The sequence below is a fragment of the Rhincodon typus genome, chromosome 20 (assembly GCF_021869965.1).
Source record: "Rhincodon typus isolate 14 chromosome 20, sRhiTyp1.1, whole genome shotgun sequence".
Lineage (NCBI taxonomy): Eukaryota > Metazoa > Chordata > Chondrichthyes > Orectolobiformes > Rhincodontidae > Rhincodon > Rhincodon typus.
The window spans coordinates 45034097-45061107 of record NC_063351.1 but is presented as its reverse complement, the minus strand read 5'-3'; the positions used below and the strand labels follow the sequence as shown (position 1 = coordinate 45061107).

General features: G+C 43.7%; 1 protein-coding gene across 3 annotated transcripts in view; it reads left to right on the top strand.

The window, feature by feature from the left end:
* Positions 1-27011, top strand: part of LOC125485550 (UPF0329 protein ECU05_1680/ECU11_0050-like) — a 74841-nt gene that overhangs the window by 10470 nt on the left and 37360 nt on the right. For all 3 annotated transcript variants that reach the window (XM_048608692.1, XM_048608693.1, XM_048608691.1), the window contains exon 2: positions 23502-23590. In XM_048608692.1, coding sequence (XP_048464649.1) covers positions 23502-23590 — 89 coding nt within the window. The remainder of the gene's footprint in view (positions 1-23501; positions 23591-27011) is intronic.

Here is a 27011-nt window from a genome sequence, read left to right as displayed (position 1 = left end):
TTTTCCTTTACAGATGCTGCCAGACCTGCTGAGCTTTTCCAGCAACTTTGTTTTTGTTGCTGTTGACATAATTGCAAAGTTGTTTCAGTGTCCTCAAGCCCATGAACAGTATTCACTGCTGTAGTATAGGATACACGGTAGCCAATTTGTACACTGCAAGCTCCACAGACAGCAGTGGGCTGACCAGATAATTTCTTTTTACTGATGTTGATAGAAGGATATCTATTTACTAGGGCATAAATAGAACCCATCTGCAAAATTATGGCAGTGGAAATTTTTACATTCTCTCTGAGAGGACAGAGGGGACCTTTGTTTAATATCTTATCTAAAGAAAACTATTTCTCCTCCATAGGCTGTCCCATGGGATTGAGGATGACTTTCTTCCTCTCCGGTGTATGGGTCCTGAGCTGACAAATAATCTTAAAATAAAAATCACTGTCCTGGAGTGTCAATTTTGAACGTTGTGCTCAATTTTGGTTTATTTGTTCATGCGACGTCGGTGTCCATCTTAATTGTCATTTCTGATTGCCAAGATGGGACAGATAGGCCAGACCAGGTAAGGACAGCAGGGCATTGGTGAACCAGATGAATTTTTATAACAGTGATTTTTCATATCATCTCTCTTAAAATCTGCCATTTGGTCCTTGCTTGTGTCTCTGTTGGAATATTGTAGCCAGTTTGATTCCCTCCATATCATGAGAGATATTGTGGCTTTGGCAGTGGTTAGGTGGGGAGGGGGAGACACATGATTAATTCCCAGTTTACTAATTACATCTTAGTAAGACAGGCTTGTATACATGTGCAAAGCCTGATCTGATCAACGATTATACAATAACAGTGGCATTTACATGTAGCAGTTTTTTTCAACAGGATCCATTTGGGAAGGCCTGAGGCCACATTCATGTTATAACTCATTGCCACAATGACCAAATTTAGTGGTTTTGTTTTATTGAATTCATATTTCACCATCTGCCATGGCAGGTTTTGAACCTGTGTCCTTAGTTATGGTCTCTGGATGTACTAGTCCAACAACGTGGCCACTAAGCCACTGCCTGGCCCTGGAGTACAATTTGGATTTGAAACCATAACCTTCAGACTCAGAGGTGAGAGTGCTACCAGCTGAGTCACAGGAAGAGCACTGATCCAAAAACAAATTCCTCTCTCCAGCTGCACATTTGGCTCTTCCCATTGAGTCGATGACTTCATTCGACTTCAGATCTCTCTTATGGGAACTAAAATTACATGATCAGAAGACTTAGCTCCTCTTCTAAATGTCAGTGCTTCCATTTGACATACCTTGTAGTGGTTTTTGGCTAAATGTTTTTGCTTTGATGTGATAAATTAATAGGTAGACGCTTGTAAATGTGACTGGCTGACTGTGTAATTATTTTGTCGTAATGTTCAAGGAAAGATATTTAGCAAACAATGAAAAACATAGGGAGAGGTTGGATTATCCAATTTGAACATGCAATAATATCAGGATATATTCATGGTGCCTTGTTTATTTTCTGTCTACCACCGGGAACCATGGATTGCCTGGGAGAGGTAGGAAAACAAGAACTCGCATTTATCTAGCACCTTTAACATCACAAAATTCCCAAGGTGCTTAACAGGAGCGGTGTCAAACAAAATTTGTCACGGAACCACTTAGAAGGAATTAGGGCAGATGACTAAAAAACATGTTCAAAGAATTTGAGATGTCTGGTCGGCATGGACGAGTTGGACCGAAAGCTCTGCTTCCATGCTGTATGACTCGATGACTCCATAAGTGAGCTTTAGCATGGAAGGGTTGACAAGGAGAATTCCAGAGTTTGGGGCTGAAGCAGACGAAGGCATGATAAATTCAAGATGGGCGAGAGGGCAGGATGGGAGGAGAATAAGTATTAGATGAGTGTAGTGCTGCAGGAGATGACAAAAGGTGGGATGGCAAAGCCATAATCAAAACCCAGGACAAGAAGACAAAAAAATTCAATGCATTCTGTTTGGATGATTGTAGTCAATCCAGGATACTACATGGACCCTGATTTAAATACACAGATTACTCCTGCCTTGCAGAAGGCAACCTTCACCCCAGCTAGTAAAAAAACTGAGTCTCTGTGATGTGCAATGAACAATGCTTCATTCCCTTATTGCCTGAGGAAAATGCGAACTACTTAATATCCAACCCAGATCTACCCTTTGTAACATGTGTAACGTGAACCCTGGTCCTTCCTAATAGATCCAGTTGAAAAAATTGGTACATATAAATGCCATCTAATCCCTTCATCATTATTATAAACCTTGATCAGACCAGCCTTTGTGAATGTTTACACGTCCAGAACTTTGAACCTATCTGCATAACTAAGATATAATCCTGAAAGCAGCTCCAACGATGTTTGTGAAGCTTATTCAGGAAAAGGTTTGATTGGCATCCCATCCACCACTTTATATTCATCACTGAAATCCAGTAGCAGCCGTGTCTACCATCTACAAGATGCACTGCAGCAACTTCCCAAGACTCCTTAGAAAGCATCTTCCAAATCCACAATCTCTCCCATCTTTTCTTCATTCAAGGCATGAGGGCACCACTACCTAGGCCAGCATTTATTGCCCAACCCTAATTACCCAGAAGGCAGTTAAGAGTCACCCACATTGCTGTGAGTCTGGCATCACACATAGGCCAGACGAGGTAAGGATGTCAGTTTTCCTTCCCTAAAGGACATTAGTGAACCAAATGGGTTGACATGGTCATCATTGGATTCTTAATTCCCAGATTTTTATTGAATTCAAATTCCACTATCTACCGTGGTAGGATATGAGCCTGGGTCCCCAGAACATTACCTGGGTCTCTGGATTAACGATCCAGCAATAACACCATTAGGCCATCGCCTCCCCACCTAAGAGTACACACATAGGAACATCACCACCTGCAGATTCCTCCCTTTAAGTGACGCACATCCGGAACTATGTCCCTGTTCATTCATTGTCACTGGGTCAATATCCTGGAAATCTCTCCCTAACAGCGCTTCAGCGTGCCTATGGTCCGACGACTACAGCAATTAAAGTTAGTAGCTCAGCATCACTTTCTCCACAGCAGTTAGAGACAGGCAGTAAATGCTGATCTAGCCAGTAGTGTCCACAGCACATGAATGAATAACAAACAAATTTAACATTTAGATCTGCCCTTGAACATATCTCTGTTTTTCTCGGAATATTTTCTGCTAAAAGTGGGCCCGGTCCTTCAAGACCTAGTTACATACACCTACAGTTTAGTATCCTCATGCACTTTATTGAATTTGTAAAAAGGGCCATAGAAGTGCAAAACCGAAAGAACTGCAGATACTGTAAATCAGAAACAAAAACAGAAATTTCTAGAAAAGCTCAGCAGGTCTGGCAGCATCGGTGGAGACAAATCAGAGTTAAAGTTTTGGGTCTAGTAGTTATGAGGAAGGGTCACCGGGCTGAAAACATTAACTCTGATTTTTCTTCACCGATGCTGCCAGACCTGTTGAGCTTTTCCAGCAGTTTCTGTTTTTGTTGTCTATAAAAGTGCAAGTTTATTTTTTCTTTACATTGTGAATCGCGATGTACAGTGATCAGCCTGGGGTTTTCGCGTTTGTCAAGAATTCTCCTGTGAAATTGACCAGAAATGGCTTGAGTTGAATGCAATTTCTTGCACATTCAGAATGCAAACTCTGTCACTAAGCTACATCATACAGTCCTTATTGCTGAGCACCGTAATGGACAACCTGGTGACATAGTCAACACTGCTGGTAAAGATTAACATTAAAGGTTCATAATGTAATAAGGTCCGATAGCTATGGTGGTCAGAAATAGGGTTAACTCAATAGTCAATAGTCTCTAGGAGATAGAAGGAACTGCCGATGCTGGAATCTGAGATAACAAGGTGTAGAGCTGGAGGAACACAGCAGGCCAGGCAGCATCAGAGGAGCAGGAAAGCTGACGCTTTGGGTCTGGACCCTTCTTCAGAAAATGTCAATAGTCTCTTCCTGCTTTTCTCCCAAATGAGATTTTTCTTCATTCTAGAGGCTGTGTCATGTATCTTTGCAAGTAATGGTTTGCCGTGACAATTCTTTCTTTCCTTTGTTCATTCCTCCATTGTCACTGCGCACCACTATACTGCAATATAGTTCTGAGAGTTTTCAGTCTTTAGTACCTTGCCCCAGTAGTTGTTCTTGGCATGTGATAGACTAAATGATGAGTATTGCAAAGCTATGCCCTCTAGGATACAACATAGCTCAGCCCTTGCATTAATGTCCACGTTTATATATACTTGAAGCAGGGGGTCTCTGGATAGATATCAGATGCAAAAACCTTAAGCATAGAGTCATAGAGGTCTACAGCATTGAAAAAGACCCTTTGCTGCCTCGCACCTGTGTCAGTCAAAACCAACCACTTAACTATTCTAAATCCATTTTCCAGCATTTAGCCCATAGCCTTGGCATCGCAAGTACATATCTAAGTATTTCTTAAATACTATAAGGGTTTCTACCTCTACCAACTTTATAGGCCAGTGAGTTCCAGATTCCCACCATCCTCTGGGTGAAAAAATAGTGGCAATCACTAAAGTCAACTGCACAACTCCTCTAATACCCCGAATGAGATGACCACAGACCAGACCTTGTTCAATCTTCTGCAATCTACTTGGGTTGCTGACATTTCAGAGCTCTACCAAAGGAGGTGCTGTGTGTGGATGAGATGTTAAACCGAGGCCCTATTGCTCTCTTAGTTGGATGTACCCGATCCCCTGGTTCTCAAGGAAGATGAGAGGGGGAAATATCCTTGACATTAGGATCTCAGCTGATGGTGCTACTGGGAAAGTTAGATCCCAGAAGTAGCCTGGCTTAATAGCTAACATTACTGTTTTTGTTACTTAACATAGTAATTAATCACTGAGATATAGTCACATGAGGCTACACACGTTCTCTAAGAACAGAACAGAAGTTTATTACACAAACAAAGAAGTGAAGAAAAGCACAAAACCAGCTGTTTAAATATTGAATTATGTGTTAGAGTTGGCTAGCTATGTTTCAACACATTTCCCAACACTATCAGTTGTACAGATGTGAGTCTGCAGAAATTATACATGTTTTTTCATCTCTTTAAAGTGCTATCCACTGACTTGTGACAGTTTCCTTGTGGACTGTGAAAAACAATTTGATAAGTCCCTACCAAATCTGTTGACGGGAGCATTTCCAGAAATCTGGGAGCCTAAACTTTTTCAATTCTAATAACCTATAGCTTTCTAACCAAACACTTCTGGTTTGGAAGGTACACAAATTACCCTTCTGCTGCAGTAACATATCCCCTGATCTGCCCTGAATTCTCCTCCTAGGAGAGAGACTAAACTTGCTTCTGTACTTGAACTGAACTGAGAGAATTGCTTCAGAATTGAGCTAAGAAAGAAACATACTTATTCTAGATACGTCTGAATTGAAAACAAGGCTAGTAGCCTTGCATGAGATAGCACAAGTTGACGTTTTGGGTCGGGACCCTTCTTCAGACCCAAAACGTCAACGTCTCTGATGCTGCTGGCCTGCTGTGTTCCTCCAGCTCCACACTGTGTTATCCCTGACTCCAGCATTGGCAGTTCTTACTATCTCCTAGTAACCTTGCATGTTTATCTGTCATAAACACTACAGCATAAACCACTTTCCATCTATGTTCCCTCTAATTTTTTCTGCTGCTGTGCAGACCTTGAGGTCCATGCACGACAGTGAATTCTAGGACTAGTGCATCTGCATGCACAGCCTCAGCATATTCTCTGAGCAGCTTTTTCATTGGAGCCAGGGGAACAGGTACATCCAACTAAAAGAGCCATAGGGCATAGTGTTTAATATCTCATCCACACATAGCACCTCCTTTGGTAATGCTCTGAAATGTCAGTGACCCGGGTCAATTGCAGGACTATTGCTTTCCCATGAACATTACAGGATTTTTCAACCACCTGATCTCTGTACCTCCCAAAACCCCTTTCCCACCTGAAGCCTCTCTCCCAACTTAAGCCTCTCTCTTTATCCTTTAAAAAGGTTCCTTAACCCTAACCACACACATCTTAATGTGTGGCTCAGTGTCAAAAGATGTTTGATAAGACTCCCACAAAATGATTGGGAGATGTTCTTTGACAGTAGAGGTTTGACCTGATGGTTTCCGAGTCTCATTCAAATGCTGGCTGAGATGCTGGGTGCACTTTTCTCCCTTACTTTTTCACAGGATGTGGGCATTGCTGGGCAAGGCCAGCATTGATGTCCCGAGTGTAAGTAGTAGTATTTGTTTGCAGCACAGATTTGATGGGCAGAAATGCCTCTTCTGTGCTGTGTGATTTTTACGAAAGCAATGACCCTTTTCCATCTGCTGGCAGAGCAAAACAACCACGTGCTTTGCAAAATTCTGAAAAGCTGCCAGTGTCTTACTTGAACTGTGCCAATTCCTGAATAACCCAGTTACATTCCTGAAGAGTTTTAGAAGCTGTTGGAATTTATCGTAAGATCTTAATGAAAAAGGCTGCCCTACTGCCTTCAATAAATGACCTTTACTTCCTGTCCTGAAGTCAGTAACCTGTGCTGGATTAAGTTCCACATGAAGGAGCCACTGTCTCAACGTCCTGAACGTTTCTAAGGTTTTTGAACAGATTTGTAGCTCGGGTTGTGGATGTTGAGGTTGGTTGGCTCGCTGAGCTGTTTTGTTAGTTCACAGACGTTTCATTACCCTGTTAGGTAACATCATCAGTGCGGCCTCCACTGAAGCCTCTGGCAGGATAATGAAACATCTGCGGAACAACGAACCAGCTCAGCGAGCCAACCACCCACAATATTCTGAATTTTTTTTCTGGTCTTCCATTCACTGGTAACGGACAGGGAAATGAGCCTGCAGTTGGTCCTTGCATTTCACCTACAGGAGACCTCTCCTTCTACTGAGTGGCAATATTGGTGTAGTGGTATTGTCACTGGGCTAGTGCCTTAAAGGCCTGTGACATAGGTTCAAATCCCACTACAGCAGTGGGTGGAATTTAAATTCAATGAATTAAGCCTGCGATTGTAAAGTTGTTCTTAGTAATGCTGGCCATGAAGCTATCAAGGCCTGCAACAATGTTCCAGTGCAATGCAGGCTGGAGGAATAGTGCTTCAATTTCTGCTTAGGTCATTGAGTTCAACAACTTCAGAGCATGGGCACGTTGTTCCCTTTTTGGAATCCCCATCTCCAATCCCGAGCGTCTTGTTTGCATGAGCTTGTGTTCAGCAGAGCTGACCTATTTTCATGGGATCATAGAGTCCCTACAGTGTGGAAGCAGGCCCTTTGGCCCACCAAGTTCACACTGATCCTCCAAAGAATGTCCCACCCAGACCCATCCCCCTACCTTAACCTATCCCCGTAACCCCACATTTACCATGGCTAAGTTGTGGGTAAAGTGTTGGAAAGGATTATAAGAGATGGGATTTATAATCATCTAGAAAGGAATAATTTGATTAGGGATAGTCAACACGGTTTTGTGAAGGGTAGGTCGTGCCTCACAAACCTTACTGAGTTCTTCGAGAAGGTGACCAAACAGGTGGATGAGGGTAAAGCGGTTGATGTGGTGTATTTGGATTTCAGTAAAGCGTTTGATAAGGTTCCCCATGGTAGGCTATTGCAGAAAATACGGAGGCATGGGATTGAGGGTGATTTAGCGGTTTGGATCAGAAATTGGCTAGCTGTAAGAAGACAGAGGGTGGTAGTTGATGGGAAATGTTCATCCTGGAGTTCAGTTACTAGTGGTGTACCTCAAGGATCTGTTTTGGGGCCACTGCTGTTTGTCATTTTTATAAATGACCTGGATGAGGGCGTAGAAGGATGGGTTAGTAAATTTGCGGATGACACCAAAGTCGGTGGAGTTGTGGATAGTGCAGAAGGATTTTGCAGGTTACAGAGGGACATAGATAAGCTGCAGAGCTGGGCTGAGAGGTGGCAAATGGAGTTTAATGCGGAAAAGCGTGAGGTGATTCACTTTGGAAGGAGTAACAGGAATACAGAGTACTGGGCTAATGGTAAGCTTCTTGGTAGTGTGGATGAGCAGAAAGATCTCGGTGTCCATGTGCATAGATCACTGAAAGTTGCCACCCAGGTTGATAGCGTTGTTAAGAAGGCGTACAGTATGTTAGGTTTTATTGGTAGAGGGATTGAGTTTCGGAGCCATGAGGTCATGTTGCAGCTGTACAAAACTCTGGTGCGGCCGCACTTGGAGTATTGCGTACAGTTCTGGTCACCGCATTATAAGAAGGATGTGGAAGCATTGGAAAGGGTGCAGAGGAGATTTACCAGGATGTTGCCTGGTATGGAGGGAAGGTCTTATGAGGAAAGGCTGCGGGTTTTGAGGCTGTTTTCGTTAGAGAGAAGAAGGTTATGAGGTGACTTGATAGAGACATACAAGATGATCAGAGGATTAGATAGGGTGGACAGTGGGAGCCTTTTTCCTCGGATGGTGATGGCTAGCACAAGGGGACATAGCTTTAAATTGAGGGGTGAAAGATATAGGACAGATGTCAGAGGTAGGTTCTTTACTCAGAGAGTAGTAAGGGCGTGGAATGCCCTGTCTGCAAAAATAGTAGACTCGCCCACTTTAAGGGCATTTAAATGGTCATTGGATAAACATATGGATGATAATGGAATAGTTTAGGTTAGATGGGCTTCAGATTGGTTTCACAGGTCGGCGCAACATCGAGGGCCGAAGGGCCTGTACTGCGCTGTAATGTTCTATGTTCTATAATCCACCTAACCTGCACAGCGTCAGACTGTGGGAGGAAACCCACAGATTCTATAATTCGCATAATTACCAAAGGCTGGAATTGAACCTGGGTCCCTGGCACTGTAAGACAGTAATGCTAACCACTGAGTTCACTGTGCTGCCCATTTTCTGCTAATAGCATCTACACTTCATTGATATTGCTTCTCTACTATCATTAACACTCTCCTAATAAAAACCGAAAGAACTGCAGATGCTGTAAATCAGGAGCAAAAACAAAAAACAAAGCTGCTGGAAAAGCTCAGCAGGTCTGGCAGCATCTGTGAAGCAAAAAACCAGTTAACGTTTTGGGTCCAGTGACCCTGAGAACACTCTCCTTTTGCCTTTTCCTCTGGGAGTCTTTTCCATCTGTTCTCCACCACACCCCATCCCCATTAAAACCACCATTTTCCAATCTTCAGTTCAGGAGAAAGGTCAGACTGGACTTGATACTTTAATTCTGTTTCTCTTTCTACAGATGCTGCCAGATATCTAGCACTTTCTGTTTTTATTTCAGACTTCCAGACATGACATTACCCTACAGTGTGGAAACAGGCCCTTCGGCCCAACTAGTCCACACTGACCTTCAGCCATCCCACCCAGACCCATCCCCCTCTAACCCACCTAATCTACACACCCCTGAACACTATGGGCAACTTAGTATGGCCAATCCACCTAACCTGCACATCTTTGGACTGTGGGAGGAAACTGGAGCACCTGAGGGAAACCCACACAGACACGGGGAGAATGTGCAAACTCCACACAGACTGAGGGTGGGATCGAACCTGGATTCTTGGCACTGAGAGGTAGCAGTGCTAACCACTCAGCCACCGTGCCATTAATTCTGCTGCTGGCAGGTGGCAGTTGTCTCTCTTTCAGATGGCAATTGGCTCTCTCTGATTTTCCAAATGCCCTCGTCAATATACCCGTAATGGCATAATCAAATTCTTATAATATGATTGGTTTAAGGTTGCCAACACCATCAGAATTAAGTTCAATTGGCTTTGAATCGCTGAGTTTAGTTTTAAATTAATGGACTGAATTCAAATTGTTGTCACAACATCAGAACAAGATTGCTGTTTGGCGTGCCACCTGTAAGCATTTTTTGTTGATACTCTGGTTTGAGGCTCTCTGTACTAGCAACTTCAGCTGCTGCTCACAGACATACACTTTTTATTAAAAGTTCTAATTACAGACAAAAGCACAAGTCTCCTAAAGGAACCACATGTTTTAGCTTCCTGCTTTCCACATCACAATTAGTCGACCCGACTTTGTAACAATCATGCCACCCTGATGATCCCATCTTTAGTGTCTTGCAGCTTGCGGAGCCTGTGCACAAATTAGTTTCAGTTTAACTTCCATTAAGACTCTTCAAAGGCAGTGCATTTGGCTATAATGCCCATTTGGGAAGTTGTGAAAGGTGCGTCAGAAATACAAACATAATTTTTCACACCCTTGTGCCCTGTCTGTGCCTCACTCAGAAAAGAAAGTGTGCTCTTCTTTGTAGTGCGTGTTTGTTTAAGAATGAGTTTTCTCCTACAGATTAGTAACAGAAGGATTAGTTGTGATGCCTGGTTGAATATTTTTGCTGCATGTTTCAAGCTTGAACTTGAAAAGGATGTAATAAATTACTGTGAGTAACCTATAAGGAATTTATAGAAACAAGTGGCTTGAATAACATTACAGCCTGCCAAACAGTACTGCAACTTGATCAGATTACTGGCTGTAGAAACCATTTATTCCAATCACGAGAGCACACAAAATAGGAGCAGAAGTCATTTGCAAGATCCTGGAGCATGCTGTACGTTATAAGATCATGGGAGTCTGGAGAAGGTCCACTCAGATGGTACCGGGTATATCTTTTATGAAGTGAGTCATAGAGTTGTACAGCATGGAAACAGACCCTTCAGTCCAACTCATCCATGCTGACCAGATATCTTAAATTAATCCAGTCCCATTTGCGAGGATTTGACCCATATCCCTCTAAACCCTTCCTATTCATATACTCATCCAGAAGCCTTTTAAATGTTGTAATTATACCAGCTTCCACCACTTCCTGTAGCAGCACATTCTGTACACGCAACGCGCTGTGTGTGAAAATGGTGCCTCTTAGGTCCCTTCTAAATCTTTCCCTTCTCACCTTAAACCTATGCCCTCTAGTTTTGGACTCCCCTACCCTGGGGAAAAGATCTTAGCTGTTTACCCTATCTATGTCGCTCATGATTTTGTAAACCTCTACAAGGTCACCCCTCAGCCTCCGATGCTCCAGGGATAATAGCCCCAGCCTATCTAGCCTCTCCCTATCGCTCAAACCCTCCAACACTGGAAACATCCTTGTAAATCTTTTCTGAACGCTTTCAAGTTTTACAACATCCTTCCTATAGCAGGGAGACCAGAATTGCATGCAGTATTCCAAAAGTGACCTAACCTATGTCCTGTACAGCCTCAACGTGACCTCCCAACTCCTATACTCAATGCACTGACCAATAAAGGCAAGCGTACCAAACGCCTTCCTCACTATCCTGTCTACCTGCGACTCCACTTTCAAGGAACTATGAACCTGCACTCTAAGGTCTCTCTGTTCAGCAACACTCCCCAGGACCTTACCATGAAGTGTATAAGTCCTGCCTTGAGAGATAGTAGGGACTGCAGATGCTGGAGAACCTGAGATAACAAGGTGTAGAGCTGGATGAACATATCAGGCCAAGCAGCATCAGAGGAGCAGGAAGGCTGACTTTTCAGGCTTAGACCCTTCTTCAGCCTTCCTGCTCCTCTGATGTTGCTTAGCCTGCTGTGTTCATCCAGCTCTACACCTTGTTATCTCAAGTCCTGCCTTGATTTGCCTTTCCAGAATGCAGCAAGTAGGTTGGGCCTGTACTCATTGGAATTTAGAAGAATGAGAGACAACCTTATTGAAACATACAAAATTTTTAGGGGTATGAATGGGTAGATGCGGAGAGGCTGTTTCCCCTTGTGGGAGAGTCTAGGACCTTAGGGATAATCTCGGAGTAAGGGATTGGATATTTAAGATAGATGAGGAGGAATTTCTTCTCTCGGAGGGTAATGAATCTGTGGAATTCTTTGCTGCAAAGGCTGAGGTAGACAGATTTTTAATCAGTAAGGGAATCAACGGTTATGAGAATAAGGCAGCAAAGTGGAGTTGAGGATTATCAGACCAGCCATAGTCTTATTGAATGGTGGAGCAGACTCGATGGGCTGAATGGCCTGCTTCTGCCCTTATGACTCATGATCTAGTCACAGCTTCATTTTCCTGCCCTTTCCTTTGATGTCATTAGTGTCCAATTTCATTTGTGTATCTACACAATGATTCAGTACCAAGGATGCCAAAGATTCTTCATTGTCTGTAGAAATTCCTCCTCATTTTGTCTGAAATGGCTGACCCCTGCTACTGTGATCCCTGATTTCCCCAGCTTGGGGAAACTGTCTCAGCATCTTCACTGTTAAACCCTTGAAGAATTTAACCATGTTTCACTGAGATTGTCTTTCATTCTTCTAAACTACAAATGACATGGATCTGTTCTACTCAACTGGAAAATTTTTCAACCGACAAGTGACTTATAGGCCTACAACTGAATTGAGAATTTGTTTATGGAATTGTGCAGAAGGTACAGGCCATTTGGCTCATTGGGGCTCTGCTAATCAACATGCTTCAATATCTTACTGCAACTAATTTGATCAACATGTCCCTGTCCTTCTTTCTTCCTCATGTGCTTGTCCAGCTTCCCTTTAATGTGTTGATGCTGTTCACCTCAACTGCTCTTTGTGGTAGCAGCTTTCATGTTCTAACCACCCTTGGGGTAAAGAGATATCTCTTGAATACTGTTCAAGAGATTGTAGACAGATTGGTGGAACGAGCAGATACAGAGCAGATATTTAGCGTACAGAAGCTTGAAGTTGGACATCTTGGCAGGAAATAAAGAATCTAGGAGGATTAGGCCATTCTGCCCTTCAACCCTCTCCACGATTCAATATGGTCATGGCTGAGAATCCAACCTGGGACTCTGTTCCCGGTTTCTCCCTGTACCGTTTGATCCTTTTAGTTATAAGAAGAATAAGGAGAAGCTTTCTAAACTAGAGTACGCTTTAAAGTGATGCAGGCTGGGCAAGACCTGGAAGTATATGTATGATTATGTTGGCATGGCTGATTGAGAAAGTGGTTAAAAAAGTATATGTGATGTTGGACTTTACAGAGGAAGGGAGTTATGGTAAAACTTTTTAAAACTCTGGTTCAACCTCAGCTGGAATGTTGTTGCCAGTTGGTGTTTGTGTATTTGCAGATACATTCTATTTTGTTCAAAAAAATAAAACCAACCAGGTTAAAACACAGATTGATTCTAAGCAAGGCCTCACACCTAAAATGCATTGTCTGAGCTGAGATGTCACCTCTTCTATACATTGATAAAACCTTTAATTACCTTGGAACAATGATTTGAAAGAAATTCTGGGATTTGCATTTTAATCAGTAGAAACCTGTGTCTCCTTTCTAACTGATTTAAAGATTCAGCAGCCATTTTCAGAAAACCTTTCTGCATATAAATTCTGTGTTGGTATACCTCCTCTTCCACACTACACCTGAAGAAAGAACAGAGCTTCGAAATCTAGTGTTTTCAAATAAATCTGTTAGACTATAACCTGGTGGTGTGTGATTTTTGACCTAAGCCATAGCACTTTAAGTACTTATCCACATGCTTCTTAAATGTTGCAACTTGCCTCCAGCTCCCTCTCAGGCAGCACATTTCCTATATTGACCACTCTCTGGTCTTAGAGATGTCTGCCATGGCTTGGCTTTGATTTGATTTATTATTGTCGCATGTACCTAAGTACAGTGAAAAGTTTTGTTTTGCACGCAGTACAGGCAGATCACAGCATACAAAGCGTGATCGAACAAAGTTACAGCCGCAGAGAAGGTACGCAAAAAGCAAGAGCAACACTTGATTTGAAATTTTCAAATTTTGGTGAAAAGATTCTCACAATCTGCTCTATGTGTGCCTCTCATAATTTTGTAAAACTCAATCAGATTCCCCCCACCACCCCCACCCTCAGCCTCCTATGCTCCAGGGAAAACAAACCCAGCCGACCCACTCTGTCCTCAGAACTCAGACTTTCCATCCCAGGCAACATCCCTGGTGACTGTCCTTTGCACCCTCTCCAGTGCAATCACATCCCTCCAATAGTGTGGCAACGAGATCTGCACAGACAGAGATCAAAGTGTTAATGCCCTGCTGCTTCACTGGAATGGGCCAGCTCCAGTGCAACTCCCAGACTGAATGTGAGACATTGTAGCTCTACTATGGCTGAGTGCCACACCAAATGGTGCATTTCATAGCAAAGTTCTGTCCTTTTGATATTAAATTTATAAAAAAACTGATTTTTGTGTCAGGCGACTGAAATGTGAATTTCTAGTTGCTTGGAAGATATGAAGATAAAACTGCCTCTCGTCAAATCTTACATTAGATTTGAAATATGAATTCAATAATGTTACATGAATTCTGACTCACTCGATACTGGTATGAGAACTAGCTGCGATAATTATTAGTTGATTCAATGCTTTTGTCCTTTGTAATGCAGTGTAGATGATTTTCTTTTCCTTACTGCCTCTGCTGTTGCCCCCTGAAGGTCCCTTGCTTTGAGAGAGTGGCAACATTGAGCATTGAGATGGCACTGTGAGATAGTTAAGCTGAGTTGCAGAGAGAAATGTGCACTAACTTGACAGTGATTTGCAGCAAAAAGATTGGCAGGAATTCTTTGGACTTAGGCCAGTTTTAGCTATTGTTTCATTCCAGTAATAGAATCTTGACAGCGCCAAAGGAGACCATTCGACCCGAGTCCATGCTAGTCTCTTGTGGAGTAATTCAGTCATTCCTATTCATCCAAAGGTTTAAAAGGTGCTGTCAGAGGAGCCTTGCGCTGGAGTAACTCACCAACTTGTAGATGGTGCGCACTGCTACTGCTGTGCATTGATGGTGAAGGGCAGGTTTAAGATTGTTGGTGGGGTGCCAGTAATGTGGGCTGCTTTGTTCTGGATGATATTAAGATTCTTCAGTGTTGTTAGAGCTTCCTCCTTGATGTAAGTGGGGAGTATTCCATCAAACTCCTGTACTGTGCCTTGTAGATGATAGACAGGCTTTGGGGAGACAGGAGGGAAACACAGATCTGGTGTAGGAGGGAGGGCTTCAGATATGTGGATCATTGGGACACCTTTTAGGGAAGGTGGGACCTGTACCAGAAGGATGGGTTTCGCCTGAACTGGAGGGGCACCAATATCCTGGGTGGGAGGTTTGCTAGAGCTCTTCGGGAGGGTTTGAACTAGTTTGGCAGGGGCATGGGAATCGGAGATACGGATCAGAGGATGGGGTCGCTGGTGTACAGGCAGATACAGCATCTTGGAGAGTCTGTGAGGAAGGGCAGACAGTTGATAGGGCAAAGTTGCAGTCAGTGCGACAGGTTGAAGTGTGTCTATTTTAATGCAGGAAGTGTCAGGAATAAGGGTGAGGAACTTAGAGCATGGATCAGTGCTTGAAGCTGTGATGTTGTGGCCATTACGGAGACTTGGATAACACAGGGGCAGGAATGGTTGTTGGATGTCCCGGGGTGTAGATATTTCAAAAGAAATAGGGAGGGAGGTAAAAGAGGTGGGGGAGTGGCATTGCTAATCAGGGATAGTATCACAGCTGCAGAAAGGGAAGTCGTGGAGGAGGGTTTGTCCACTGAGTCAGTATGGGTGGAAGTCAGAAACAGGAAAGGAGCAGTCACTTTGTTGGGAGTTTTCTATAGACCCCCCAATAGCAACAGAGACACTGAGGAACAGATTGTGAAACAGATTTTGGAAAGGTGCAGAAGTAATAAGGTTGTTGTCACAGGTGATTTCAACTTTCCTAATATCGACTGGAACCTCCTTAGTGCAAATAGTTTGGATGGAGCAGATTTTGTCAGGTGTGTCCAGGAAGGATTTCCGACTCAATATGTAGATAGGCTGACTAGAGGGGAGGCCATATTGGATTTGGTGCTTGGCAACGAACCAGGCCAGGTGTCATATCTCTCGGTGGGAGAGCGTTTCGGTGATAGTGATCACAACTCCCTGACTTTTACTATAGTCGTGGAGAGGGATAGGAGCAGATGGTTTGGGAAAGTATTTAACTGGGGGAAGGGGAATTACAATGCTATTAGGCAAGAACTGCGGAGCATAAATTGGGATCAGATGTTCTGAGGGAAATGCATGACAGAAATGTGGAGAAGATTGTTTAGGGAGCAGCTGCGACAAGTACTGGATAGGTTTGTCCCACTGAGGCAAGGAAAGGATGGTAAGGTGACGGAACCTTGGATGACCTGACATGTGGAACATCTAGTCAAGAGGAAGAAGGAAGCTTACTTAAGGTTGAGGAAGCAAGGATTGGACAGGGCTCGAGAGGGTTACAAGGTAGCGAGGAACGAACTGAAGAGTGGACTTAGGAGAGCTAGAAGGGTGTATGAAAAAGCCTTGGCAGGTAGGATTAAGGAAAGCTCTAAGGCATTCTATACTTATGTGAGGAACGAGAGGATGGCCAGAGTGAGGGTAGGGCCGATCAGTGATAGTGGAGGGAACTTGTGCGCGGAGTTGGAGGAAGTAGGGGAGGTCTTTAATGAATACTTTGCTTCAGTATTCACCAGTGAGAGGGACCTTGACGTTTGTGAGGACAGATTGAAACAGGCTGATATGCTCGAACAGGTTGATGTCAGGAAGGAGGATGTCCTAGAAATTTTGAAAAACATGAGGATAGATAAGTCTCCTGGGCCAGACGGGATATACCCAAGGTTCCTACGGGAAGCGAGGGAAGAGATTGCTGCCTCTTTGTGTTCCCACTGTCCACTGGAGTAGTACCAGATTATTGGAGGGTGGAAAATGTCTGCAATTCAGCGTTCTGCCAAAGGATGCAAATATTACATTGCACAATATTTGAGAACGGTAACACATTATTTAGCCCAATTGATCGATGTAGGTGTGCTCCACGTGAGTCTTTAATTCTTGTTCAACTTCATCTAATCTTATCTGCACACCTTTGCATTTCTCCCACGTGTGTTTATCCAATTTCCTCTTAACAGCATTGACGCATTTTGCTTCATATATTCTACGCGCTGGTAAATTTTCACATTCTAATCATTCTTTGGTTTAAAAAAAAGTTTCTCTGAATTTCTTATCAGATTTATTAGTGACTGACTTATATTTATGGTCCACAGTTTTGAACCAGCCAATGTCCCATCCATAGTAGTACCAGCTGATTGGAGGGTGGGAAATATCATTCCCTCGTTCAAGAAAGGATTCCTGACACAGTATGTAGATAGACCAACACGAGGAGAGGCCACTTTGGATTTGGTGCTTGGCAACGAACCAGGCCAAGTGTTAGACCTGTTGGTAGGAGAGCATTTTGGCGGTAGCGATCATAGCTCTGTTATTTTTACAATAGTCATGGAAAAGGATAGGTACATGTAGCAGGGTAAGGTTTATAATTGGGGGAAGGGTAATTACAATTCTGTTAGGCAAGAACTGCGTAACATAAAATGGGAACAGATGCTGTTAGGGAAGAGCACTATTGAAATGTGGAGATTGTTTAAGGAACGCATACTGCGTGTGCTCGATATGTTTGTCCCTAGCAGGCAGGGAAGATGCTGTCGAGTGAGGAAGCCTTGGTTCTCAAGAGAGGTCGAACAACTGGTTAAGAGGAAGAAGGATGCTTATATAAGGTTTAGGAAACAAGGAACGGAAAAGGCGCTGGAGGGATACAAGTTATCCAGGAAGGAGCTGAAGAAAGGGCTTAGGAGAGCTATAAGGGGGCATGAGAAAACCTTGGCAGATAGGATCAAGGAAAATTCCAAGGCTTTTTACATGTATGTGAGGAATAAGAGAATGACCAGAGAAAGGGTAGGGCCGATCAAGGATTGTAAAGGGAATTTGTGCACGGAGCCTAAAGAGATAGGAGACGTCCTTAATGAATACTTTTCTTTGGTATTCACAACTAAGATGGACCTAGTTGTAGAGGAGGACAGTGTGAAACCGGCTGGTAGGCTAGAGGAGGTCAATGTTAGTAAGGAAGATGTACGAGGAATTTTGAGGAAGTTGAAGATCGATAAGTTCCCCGGGCCTGATAGGATTTATCCAAGGATTCTATGGGAAGTGAGGGAAGAGATCGCAGGGGCTTTGGCGATGATCTTTTCATCCTCACTGTCCATTGGTATAATGCCGGAAGATTGGAGAGAGGCAAACGTCGTTCCCTGTTCAAAAAAGGGAATAGGGATAACCCTGGAATTTACAGGCCAGTTAGTCTTACGTCAGTGATGGGCAAATTATGGGAATGGGCTCTGAGAGATAGGATTTATGATCACTTGGAAAGGCACAGTTTGATTCGTGATAGTCAGCATGGATTTGTGAGGGGTAGATCATGCCTCACAAACCTTACTGAATTCTTTGAAGAGGTGACCAAACACGTGGATGAAGGTAGAGCAGTGGGTGTGGTATACATGGATTTAAGTAAGGCGTTTGATAAGGTTCCCCATGGTAGGCTCATGCAGAAGTTAAGGAGGCATGGGATAGGGGGAAATGTGGCAGTATGGATTCAGAATTGGCTGACCCTTAGAAGACAAAGGGTGGTAGTAGACGGAAGATATTCAACATGGTGCTCAGTTACAAGTGGTGTACCACAAGGATCTGCTATGGGTCCTCTTTTTTATTTGTGATTTTTTGTAAATGATTTGGATGAAGGAATGGAAGGGTGGATTAGTAAGTTCGCGGACGATACGAAGGTGGGTCGAGTTGCGGACAGTGCGGAGGGCTGTTCTAGGTTACAAAGGGACATTGATAGGATGCAGAGCTGGGCTGAGAAGTGGCAGATGGAGTTTAACCCTGAAAAGTGTGAGGTGATTCATTTTGGAAGGACAAACTTGAAAGTAGAATACAGGGTTAAAGGAAAGATTCTTGGCAGTGTGGAGGAGCAGAGGGATCTTGGGGTTCATGTCCACAGTTCCCTGAAAGCTGCCACCCAGGTGGATAGAGTTGTTAAGAAGGCGTATGGTGTGTTAGCTTTCATTAATAGAGGGATTGAGTTCAAGAACCGTGAAGTTATGCTCCAGCTATACAAAAGCCTGGTTCGGCCACAGCTGGAGTATTGTGTCCAGTTCTGGTCACCTCATTACAGGAAAGATGTGGAGGTGTTGGAAAAGGTGCAGAGGAGATTTACCAGGATGTTGCCTGGAATGGAGGGAAGGCCTTACGAGGAAAGGTTGAGAGAGCTAGGGCTTTTCTCTTTAGAACGACGAAGGATGAGAGGTGACTTGATAGAGGTGTACAAAATCATCTGAGGTATAGATAGAGTGGACAGCCAGAGACTTTTTCCCCGGGTGGAGGTAGCTATTACGAGGGGGCATAGTTTTCAAGTGAGTGGAGGTAGATATCGGGGAGACGTCAGAGGTAGGTTCTTTACTCAGAGACTGGTTGGGGTGCGGAATGCATTGCTGGAGAGGGTAGTGGAGTCGGCCTCGTTAGGGGCACTTAAGAGGCTATTAGATAGGCATATGGATGATAGTATAAGGTAGGGATGGAGGTTAGATAGACCTTAGGTTTAGGGTAAAAGTTCGGCACAACATCGTGGGCCGAAGGGCCTGTACTATGCAGTACTGTTCTATGTTCCATGTTCTAAAGGGAATAGGGATAACCCTGGGAATTACAGACCAGTCAGTCTTACTTCTGTGGTGGGCAAATTATTGGAGAGGATTCTGAGAGTCGGTATTTATGATTATTTGGGAAAGCATAGTTTGATTAGAGATAGTCAGCATGGCTTTGTGAAGAACAAAAACAAAGTTGCTGGAAAAGCTGAGCAGGTCTGTCAGCATCTGTGAAGGAGAAAACAGAGTTAACATTTTGGGTCCGGTGACCCTTCCTCAGAACTGAAGGGCAGGTCAACCCTCACAAGCCTTATTGAATTCTTTGAGGATGTGACAAAACACATCGATGAAGGTAGAGCAGTGGATGTGGTGTATATGGATTTTAGCAAGGCATTTGATAAGGTTCCCCATGGTAGGCTCATTCAGAAAGTAGGGAGGCATGGGATTCAGGGAAATTTGGTTGTCTGGAAACAAAGCTGGCTGTCCAATAGAAGACAGAGGGTGGTAGTAGATGGAAAGTATTCAGCCTGGAGCTTGGTGACCAGGGGTGTTCCACAGGGATCTGTTCTGGGTCCTCTGCTCTTCGTGATCTTTATAAATGACTTGGATGAGGAAGTGGAAGGGTGGGTTAGTAAGTTTGCTGATGACATGAAGGTTGGTGGAGTCGTGGATCGTGTGGAGGGCTGTTGTAAGTTGCAACGGGACATTGACAGGATGCAGAGCTGGGCAAAGAAGTGGCAGATGGAATTCAACCCAGAAAAGTGTGAAGTGATTCATTTTGGAAGGTCAGATTTGAATGCAGAATACAAGGTTAATGGCAGGATTCTCGGCAGTGTGGAGGAACAGAGGGATCTTGGGCCCCACGTCCATAGATCCCTCAAAGTTGCTATCTGAGCTGATAGGGCTGTTAAGAAGGCGTATGGTGTGTTGGCTTTCATTGGCAGGGGAATTGAGTTTAAGAGCTGCGAGGTTATGCTGCAGCTCTATAAAACTCTGGTTAGACCACACTTGGAATATTCAGTTCTGGTCGCCTCATTATAGGAAGAATGTGGAAGCTTTAGAGAGGATGCAGAGAAGATTTACCAGGATGCTGCCTGGACTGGAGGGCAGGTCTTGTGAGGAAAGGTTGAGGGAGCTAGGGCTTTTTTCATTGGAGCGAAGGAGGATGAGAGGTGACTTGATAGAGGTGTACAAGATGATGAGAGGCATAGATAGAGTGGATAGTCAGAGACTTTTTCCCAGGGCAGAAATGACTATCACAAGGGGACATAATTTTAAGGTAATTGGAGGAAGGTATAGGGGAGATGTCAGAGGTAGGTTCTTTACACAGAGAGTGGTGGGTGTGTGGAATGCGCCGCTGGCAGTGGTAGTGGAGTCAGATACATTAGGGACGTTTACGCGACTCTTGGATAGGCACGTGGATGATAGTAAAATGAAGGGTATGCAGGGTAGATTGATCTTAGTAGGATAATAGGTCGGCACAACATCACGGGCTGAAGGGCCTGTACTGTGCTGTACTGTTCTATGTTCTGTTTACTGCAGAATTCCTAGCGTCTGACCCACTCTGGTAGTCACAGTATTTATGTGGCTACTCCAGTTCAGTTTCTGCATTCACCCACTACATTTCTTGCCCAAAACCTTAAAACTGTGTTCCATGTCAGCTAATGGGCACAACTTTTCTTTGTCCACCTTATCTAAACCTGTTACAAACTTAGACATGTCTATCAATTTCCTTTGCTCTACGGAAAACAATTCCAACTTATCCAATCTAACCTGGTAGATCATACTTCACCCCAGGGTCAATTCTGTTAAATCTCTACTGCAGCCCTCACATCCTTTCTCAGCAGGAACTGCACACACTGACAAATTATGAACTAAACAGAGCTTCATAAAGATTAAGCAAAACTTCCAGCTCTTGTACCCAATTCCTCCTGTTTAGGAAGCGTAATTCTCTTCTGGCTTACTACTCAGGCTCTGAGACATTATCCTCTCACCATCCTGTGAGCTAACTGGATACAAGCTTGGCAGGATGATCAAACACTTAGAGTTATGGAGATTTACAGCATGGAAACAGACCCTTTGGTCCAACTTAGCCATGCCGACCAGATATCCCAAATTAATCTAGTCCCCTTGGCCCATATTCCACTAAACTTCTCCATGCGTGTAACCATCCAGATGTCTTTTAAATGTTGTAATTGTCTCCACCACTTCCTCCGGCAGCTTATTCCATACACGCACCACCATCTGTGTGAAAAGTTGCCCCTCAGGTAACTTTTAAATCTTGCCCCTCTCACCTTAAATCTCTGCCCTCTAGTTTTGGACTCCCCTACCCTGGGGCAAAGTCCTTGGCTATCCATGCCTCTCATGATTTTGTAAACCTCGATAAGGTCACCTCTCAGCCTCTGACACTCCTAAGAAAAAAGCCCCAGTCTATTTGGCCTGTCCCCATAGTTCAAACCCTCTAACCCTGGCAACATCCTTGTAAATCTTTCCTGAATCCTTTCAAGCTTCCTAGAGCAGGGAAACCAGAATAGAATGCATGATTCCAAAAGAGGCCTAAGCAATGTCCTGTACAGCCGCAGCATGACCTCCTAACTCCTATACTCAATGCACTGACGAGTGTACCAAATGCCAAATTCACTCCCCTGTCTACCTGCAACTCCACTTTCAAGGAATTATGGAAATCTTTGATTATGGGGCCAGGGGATAGTGTGGAGGGGGATACTGGTGACTGAGAGTGGGGCTGAGAGGTTTTGGAGACTAGGGGGTGGGGGGTGATTGGTTGGTGGGTGGAGGGAGGGATTGCCAACCATATGAAGGAGTGGATAGGAGGTGGTTGGGACAAGGGAGGTGGTTGATGACCATTAGGAAAGAGGGGAAATGATGTAAGTCACCACAGGTCCCCTGGTGCATGTGCTCACACAAAAAAGAGCTAACTATGAAGTTTAGTCTGCCCTAGAAATAAGGGACAAAGGGGACATGGGACAAAGAGTATTTTATAAAGAAGAGGAAAATCTCTTAAATTGCAGGATGGTTGGTCATCCAGGATCTGACCATGATTCACATACTCACTGAGTCACTCAGTGTTGGAGTAGTGGACGTCTATAGTTGTACATTTTGAATGAATATTTTACTATTGGACAGTGCCTCCTGGAACATTGATACAAAAATTAAAATACACGGGCAGTGAAATAAGCTACATGGGTGGTAATAAGTGAAGAAATATGAGGCAGAATATTGTGTCTCTTCCCTATGCAAAGTTAGGTAGCACCTTCTTGATAGTGGCAAGGAGAAAAAAGGTAAACTTGCATTTGTGTTAGCACCTTTGAAGACCCAGGACATCTCAAAGTGATTTACAGTCATTTAGGTACCGTTAATTTGCCACGTTCTCGAGATTGCAGTCGTCTTGTTTATTCATTCATGGGATGTGGGCATTGTTGGCTAGGCCAGCATTTATTGCCCACAGAGGACGTTTGAGAATCAGCCACGTTACTGTGGGTCTGGAGTCACGTGTAGGCCAGACCAGGTAAGGATGCAAAATTTTCTTCTCTAAAGGACACTAGTGAACCAGATGGATTTTTACTAGTGTATAAATTTAGAATTTTATTGAATGCATGGTGCGATTTGAAGCTATGTTGCCAGAGCAATAGTCTGGTTGCTAGACTAGTGACATTACTACTACATCACCATCTCTTCTAATTATTACAGTTATATCCCACGTGACCAGATAATCTCTTTTTACATGTGTTGATTGAGGGATAGGTATTGATTAGGACACTGGGGAAAAACTTGCTTACTCTCATCAAAATTGTGAGAATGAGTCATTTTGACCCCACCCGAAAGAAGTCCCTTTCGAAATGGCAGAACCTCTGATAGTGCAGCACTGCCCTGGATTGTCGGTGTAAATGTTTCTGATCAAGTCCTTTTTGGCTGAGAAGATGAAATTGTAACCAAATTCAACACAATGTTAAATGTGATACTTTTAAAAAAAATTTAACATAAAATCCTCATGTTATCTTTGTTCAGTTGATTACTCCACCTCTGACTTCAGCTGGTTTCTTGACTTTTTTCTGACCTTTTGATTTTGCAGATAACTTTGAGAAGGTGGAGGAAAATGCCATGGAATGTGGTGAAGGGACGAATGGAGAAGGGAATCCAATCAATCTCTCCTCCATTCAGGTGAGAGACAACTCCCGGAAGCCCTTTGGGATTCTCTACATCTGCGCCATAGACCATGGATTGAGCAGATTCAAGACAGAAATCAATCGGCTTCTGGAGGCTAGTGACAATAAGAAATGTCATAGAATTCCTACAGTGTGGAAAGAGGCCTTTTGTCCCATCAAAAGAGCATCCCACCCAGATGTAGCTCCCCTCCCCTACCCCCACATCCTATTCCTGCGTTTACCATGGCTGATCCACCTAGCCTACACACTACGGGGTAATTTAGCATGGCCTATCCTCCTAACCTGCACGTCTTTGGACTGTGGGAGGAAACCAGAGCACCCGGAGGAAACCCACGCTGACACAGTCCACACAGATAGTCACAAGAGTGTGGGATTGAACCTGGGTCCCTGGTGCTGTGAGGCAGCAGTGCTAACCATTGCTAACATGCCACCCTTGGAGACAGCCCCATGGCTGAGGAGATGATCAGCCATGATTTAGAATGGTAGGGTAGGCTCAACTCACTGAATGGCCTGTGTTGCAAACACCTGCTCCATGGAGTTATACATGAAGGGATTGCATCCTCTGGGGATGCCAGGGTTGTGGGTCTGATGGAGAAAACAGGGTGAGCTCTTGGAATTGGTTTGTTGGGAGGTTGGGGTGAATCCAGGTAATTGTTGGGGTGAGACGAACTGAGATGGGAGAGAGAATCCAGGAACAAAGAAGGCACAGAGGGGATGACTCAGTCTGGGCCTGAGATGTCCTTAGAAACACTTTCCATGTGGAGCAGGACTTCTTGTTTGATTACCCCAATGGATGAGCTCCAGGCAGTTTCAGGAACTTTATTTTATTTATTTGGATGCTTGGTACAGAATATTTGCATCTATTCAATGAGAATATGAAATGAAAGGAAAAGTACTTGGTTTTTGTGGCGTTAGGAAGCATTGTTGCCTTTGAAATGTAGAAAAGGCAGTGACTAATTTGTGTACAGCAAGCCGTCAAAGCCTCATTGCTTGAGGGATAAATATTTTCCAGACCACCAGCATAATTGCTTAGTCCTTTTTCAAAATAGTACAATGGGATATGTTATTTCCAGCTGAGAGCCCTTTTTCTTTATTCTTTCAATGGATGAGGGTATCACTGGTTAGGGCAGCATTTATTGCCCATCCTTAATTGCCCAGAAGGCAGTTCAGAGTCAACCACATTGCTGTGGGTCTGGAGTCATGTGTAGGCCAGACCAGGTAAAGATGGCAGTTTCCTTCCCTAAAGGACATTAGTGAACCAGATGGGTTTTTCTGACAATTGACAATGGATTCACAGTCATCATTAGATTTTTAATCCCAGATATTTATTGAATTCAAATTCCACCATCTGCCATGGCAGGATTCAAACCCGGGTCCCCAGAACATTATCTGGGTCTCTGGATTAACAGTCCAGCGATAATACCACTAGGCCATCACCTCCCCAAGGCTCTTAATTTTAAAATCCTGCTTCAAAGATTTAGCCTGAATACCGTCAACAATATTGTTTTCTTTCACATTTTGATTTGTGACTACATGTTTCTTTTAGTAATGTACTCCATGCCTTAATCTATGATCGGAAAAAAAAGCACCAGAAGTTGACATTTTAATTATTCAAATATTTTGCTAAGTGTGCAGACAAAACAAAACTGAAATTGCAAACACTGTCACCATATTCCATCTAATAGAATGCGTTTGATGCTCAGCAGTTTATATTTTAGACTTTTTTTTAAACTTGCGTTCACGGGTTGTTCCAACATTTTTTTCCCCATCCCTAATTGCCCAGAGGGCAGTTAAGAGTCAACCACATTGCCATGGGTCAGGAGTTACATGTAGGCCAGACCAGGTAAAGATGGCCGATTTCTTTCTCCTGAAGGACATTAGTGAAACAGATGGGTTTTTGCAACAATTCACACTGGTTACATGGTCACCATTTTCTTGGGCGTTAACTTTAACAGGGGGCATCAACTTAAATGCAAGTTAAGGTACTTTGCCATTAGGCCAGCTCTCTCTTCTAGCATTTTGTTGAAATCCACATTTCACTGTATGCCATGGTGGTATTTGAAGACATGTCCCAGAACATTAGCCTGAGGTTCCGGTTTAATAGTCCAGTGACATTACCACTATGCAACTATCTCCCCTAGATAGGCATGCAAGGGAGCAAAAGACCTTCCGAGGGGCTTCACCGCTGAGCACCTAATATGATAGGGAGGTGAAGTGACAACAGTGGATGTATTCAGAGACTCCGTTGAAGGGACGGGAGATAAGTTGGGGAAGGTAGATGGATTTAGGAAAATAAAAACCGAAAGAACCGCGGACGTTGTAAATCAGGAACAAAAACAGAAGTTGCTGAAAAAGCTCATCAGGCCTGGCAGCATCTGTGAAAGAAAAAAACAGAGTTAACATTTTGGGTCCGGTGATCCTTCCTCAGACCTGTTCTGAGGAAGGGTCACCGGACCTGAAACATTAACTCTTTTTTTTTCTTCTTCACTAATGCTGCCAGACCGAATTTAGGAAAATGTTTCATAGTGCACGGTATTGACGGCTTATTCTTTTGTCTGTAGTAAATCTGTAGGAAGTAAGGGTGGGAACAGCTGTAGGAGAATAGAGTCAGGAAAATGGGAGGAATGGAATGGAGTGTTTTGTGGAGGAAGGATTTGAGATTGATCTACACAAGTGTCATACTTGACTTTTGGGGATTTTTAATGTTCTTCCTGTTAGCGACTTTGATTCTTGTGCCTTAAATCTCTCACAATAGTCGGTGATTTGGAAACACAGGAAGGTGGGTGGGGGGAGAAGGCCATTTATCTCCTTGACCCCGATCTGTCTCAATCATTGATGCTGTAGAGTCATAGTCATAGAGATGTACATCACAGAAACAAGACCCTTCAGTCCAATTTGTCCTTGCTGACCAGATGTTCTAAATTAATCTAGTCCTATTTGGTCCATATCCCTCTAAGCCCTTCCTATTCATGTACTCATCCAGATGCCTTTTAAATGCCTCCCCTACTTCCTCTGGCAGCTCATTCCATACACACACCACCCTCTGCGTGGAAAAAGTTACCCCTCAGATCCTTTTTAACTCTTATCCCTCTCACCTTAAACCTATGCCCTCTAGTTTTGGACTCCCCTACCCTGGGGAAAAGACCTTGTCTATTCACCCTATCCATGCCCCTCACAATTTTCTCAACTTCTATAAGGTCACCTCTCAGCCTCCAAACACGCCAAAGAAAATAGCACCAGCCTATTCGGCCTCTCCCTATAGCTCAAACCCTCCAATCCTGGCAACATTCTTGTAAATCTTTTCTGAGTCCTTTCAAGTTTAACAACATCTTTCCTAGGCTGTTCTATGACTTATCTCCATATACCACTCCTCATACAGATATAGCAAGAACTGCAGATGCTGAAGTTGGAGTCAG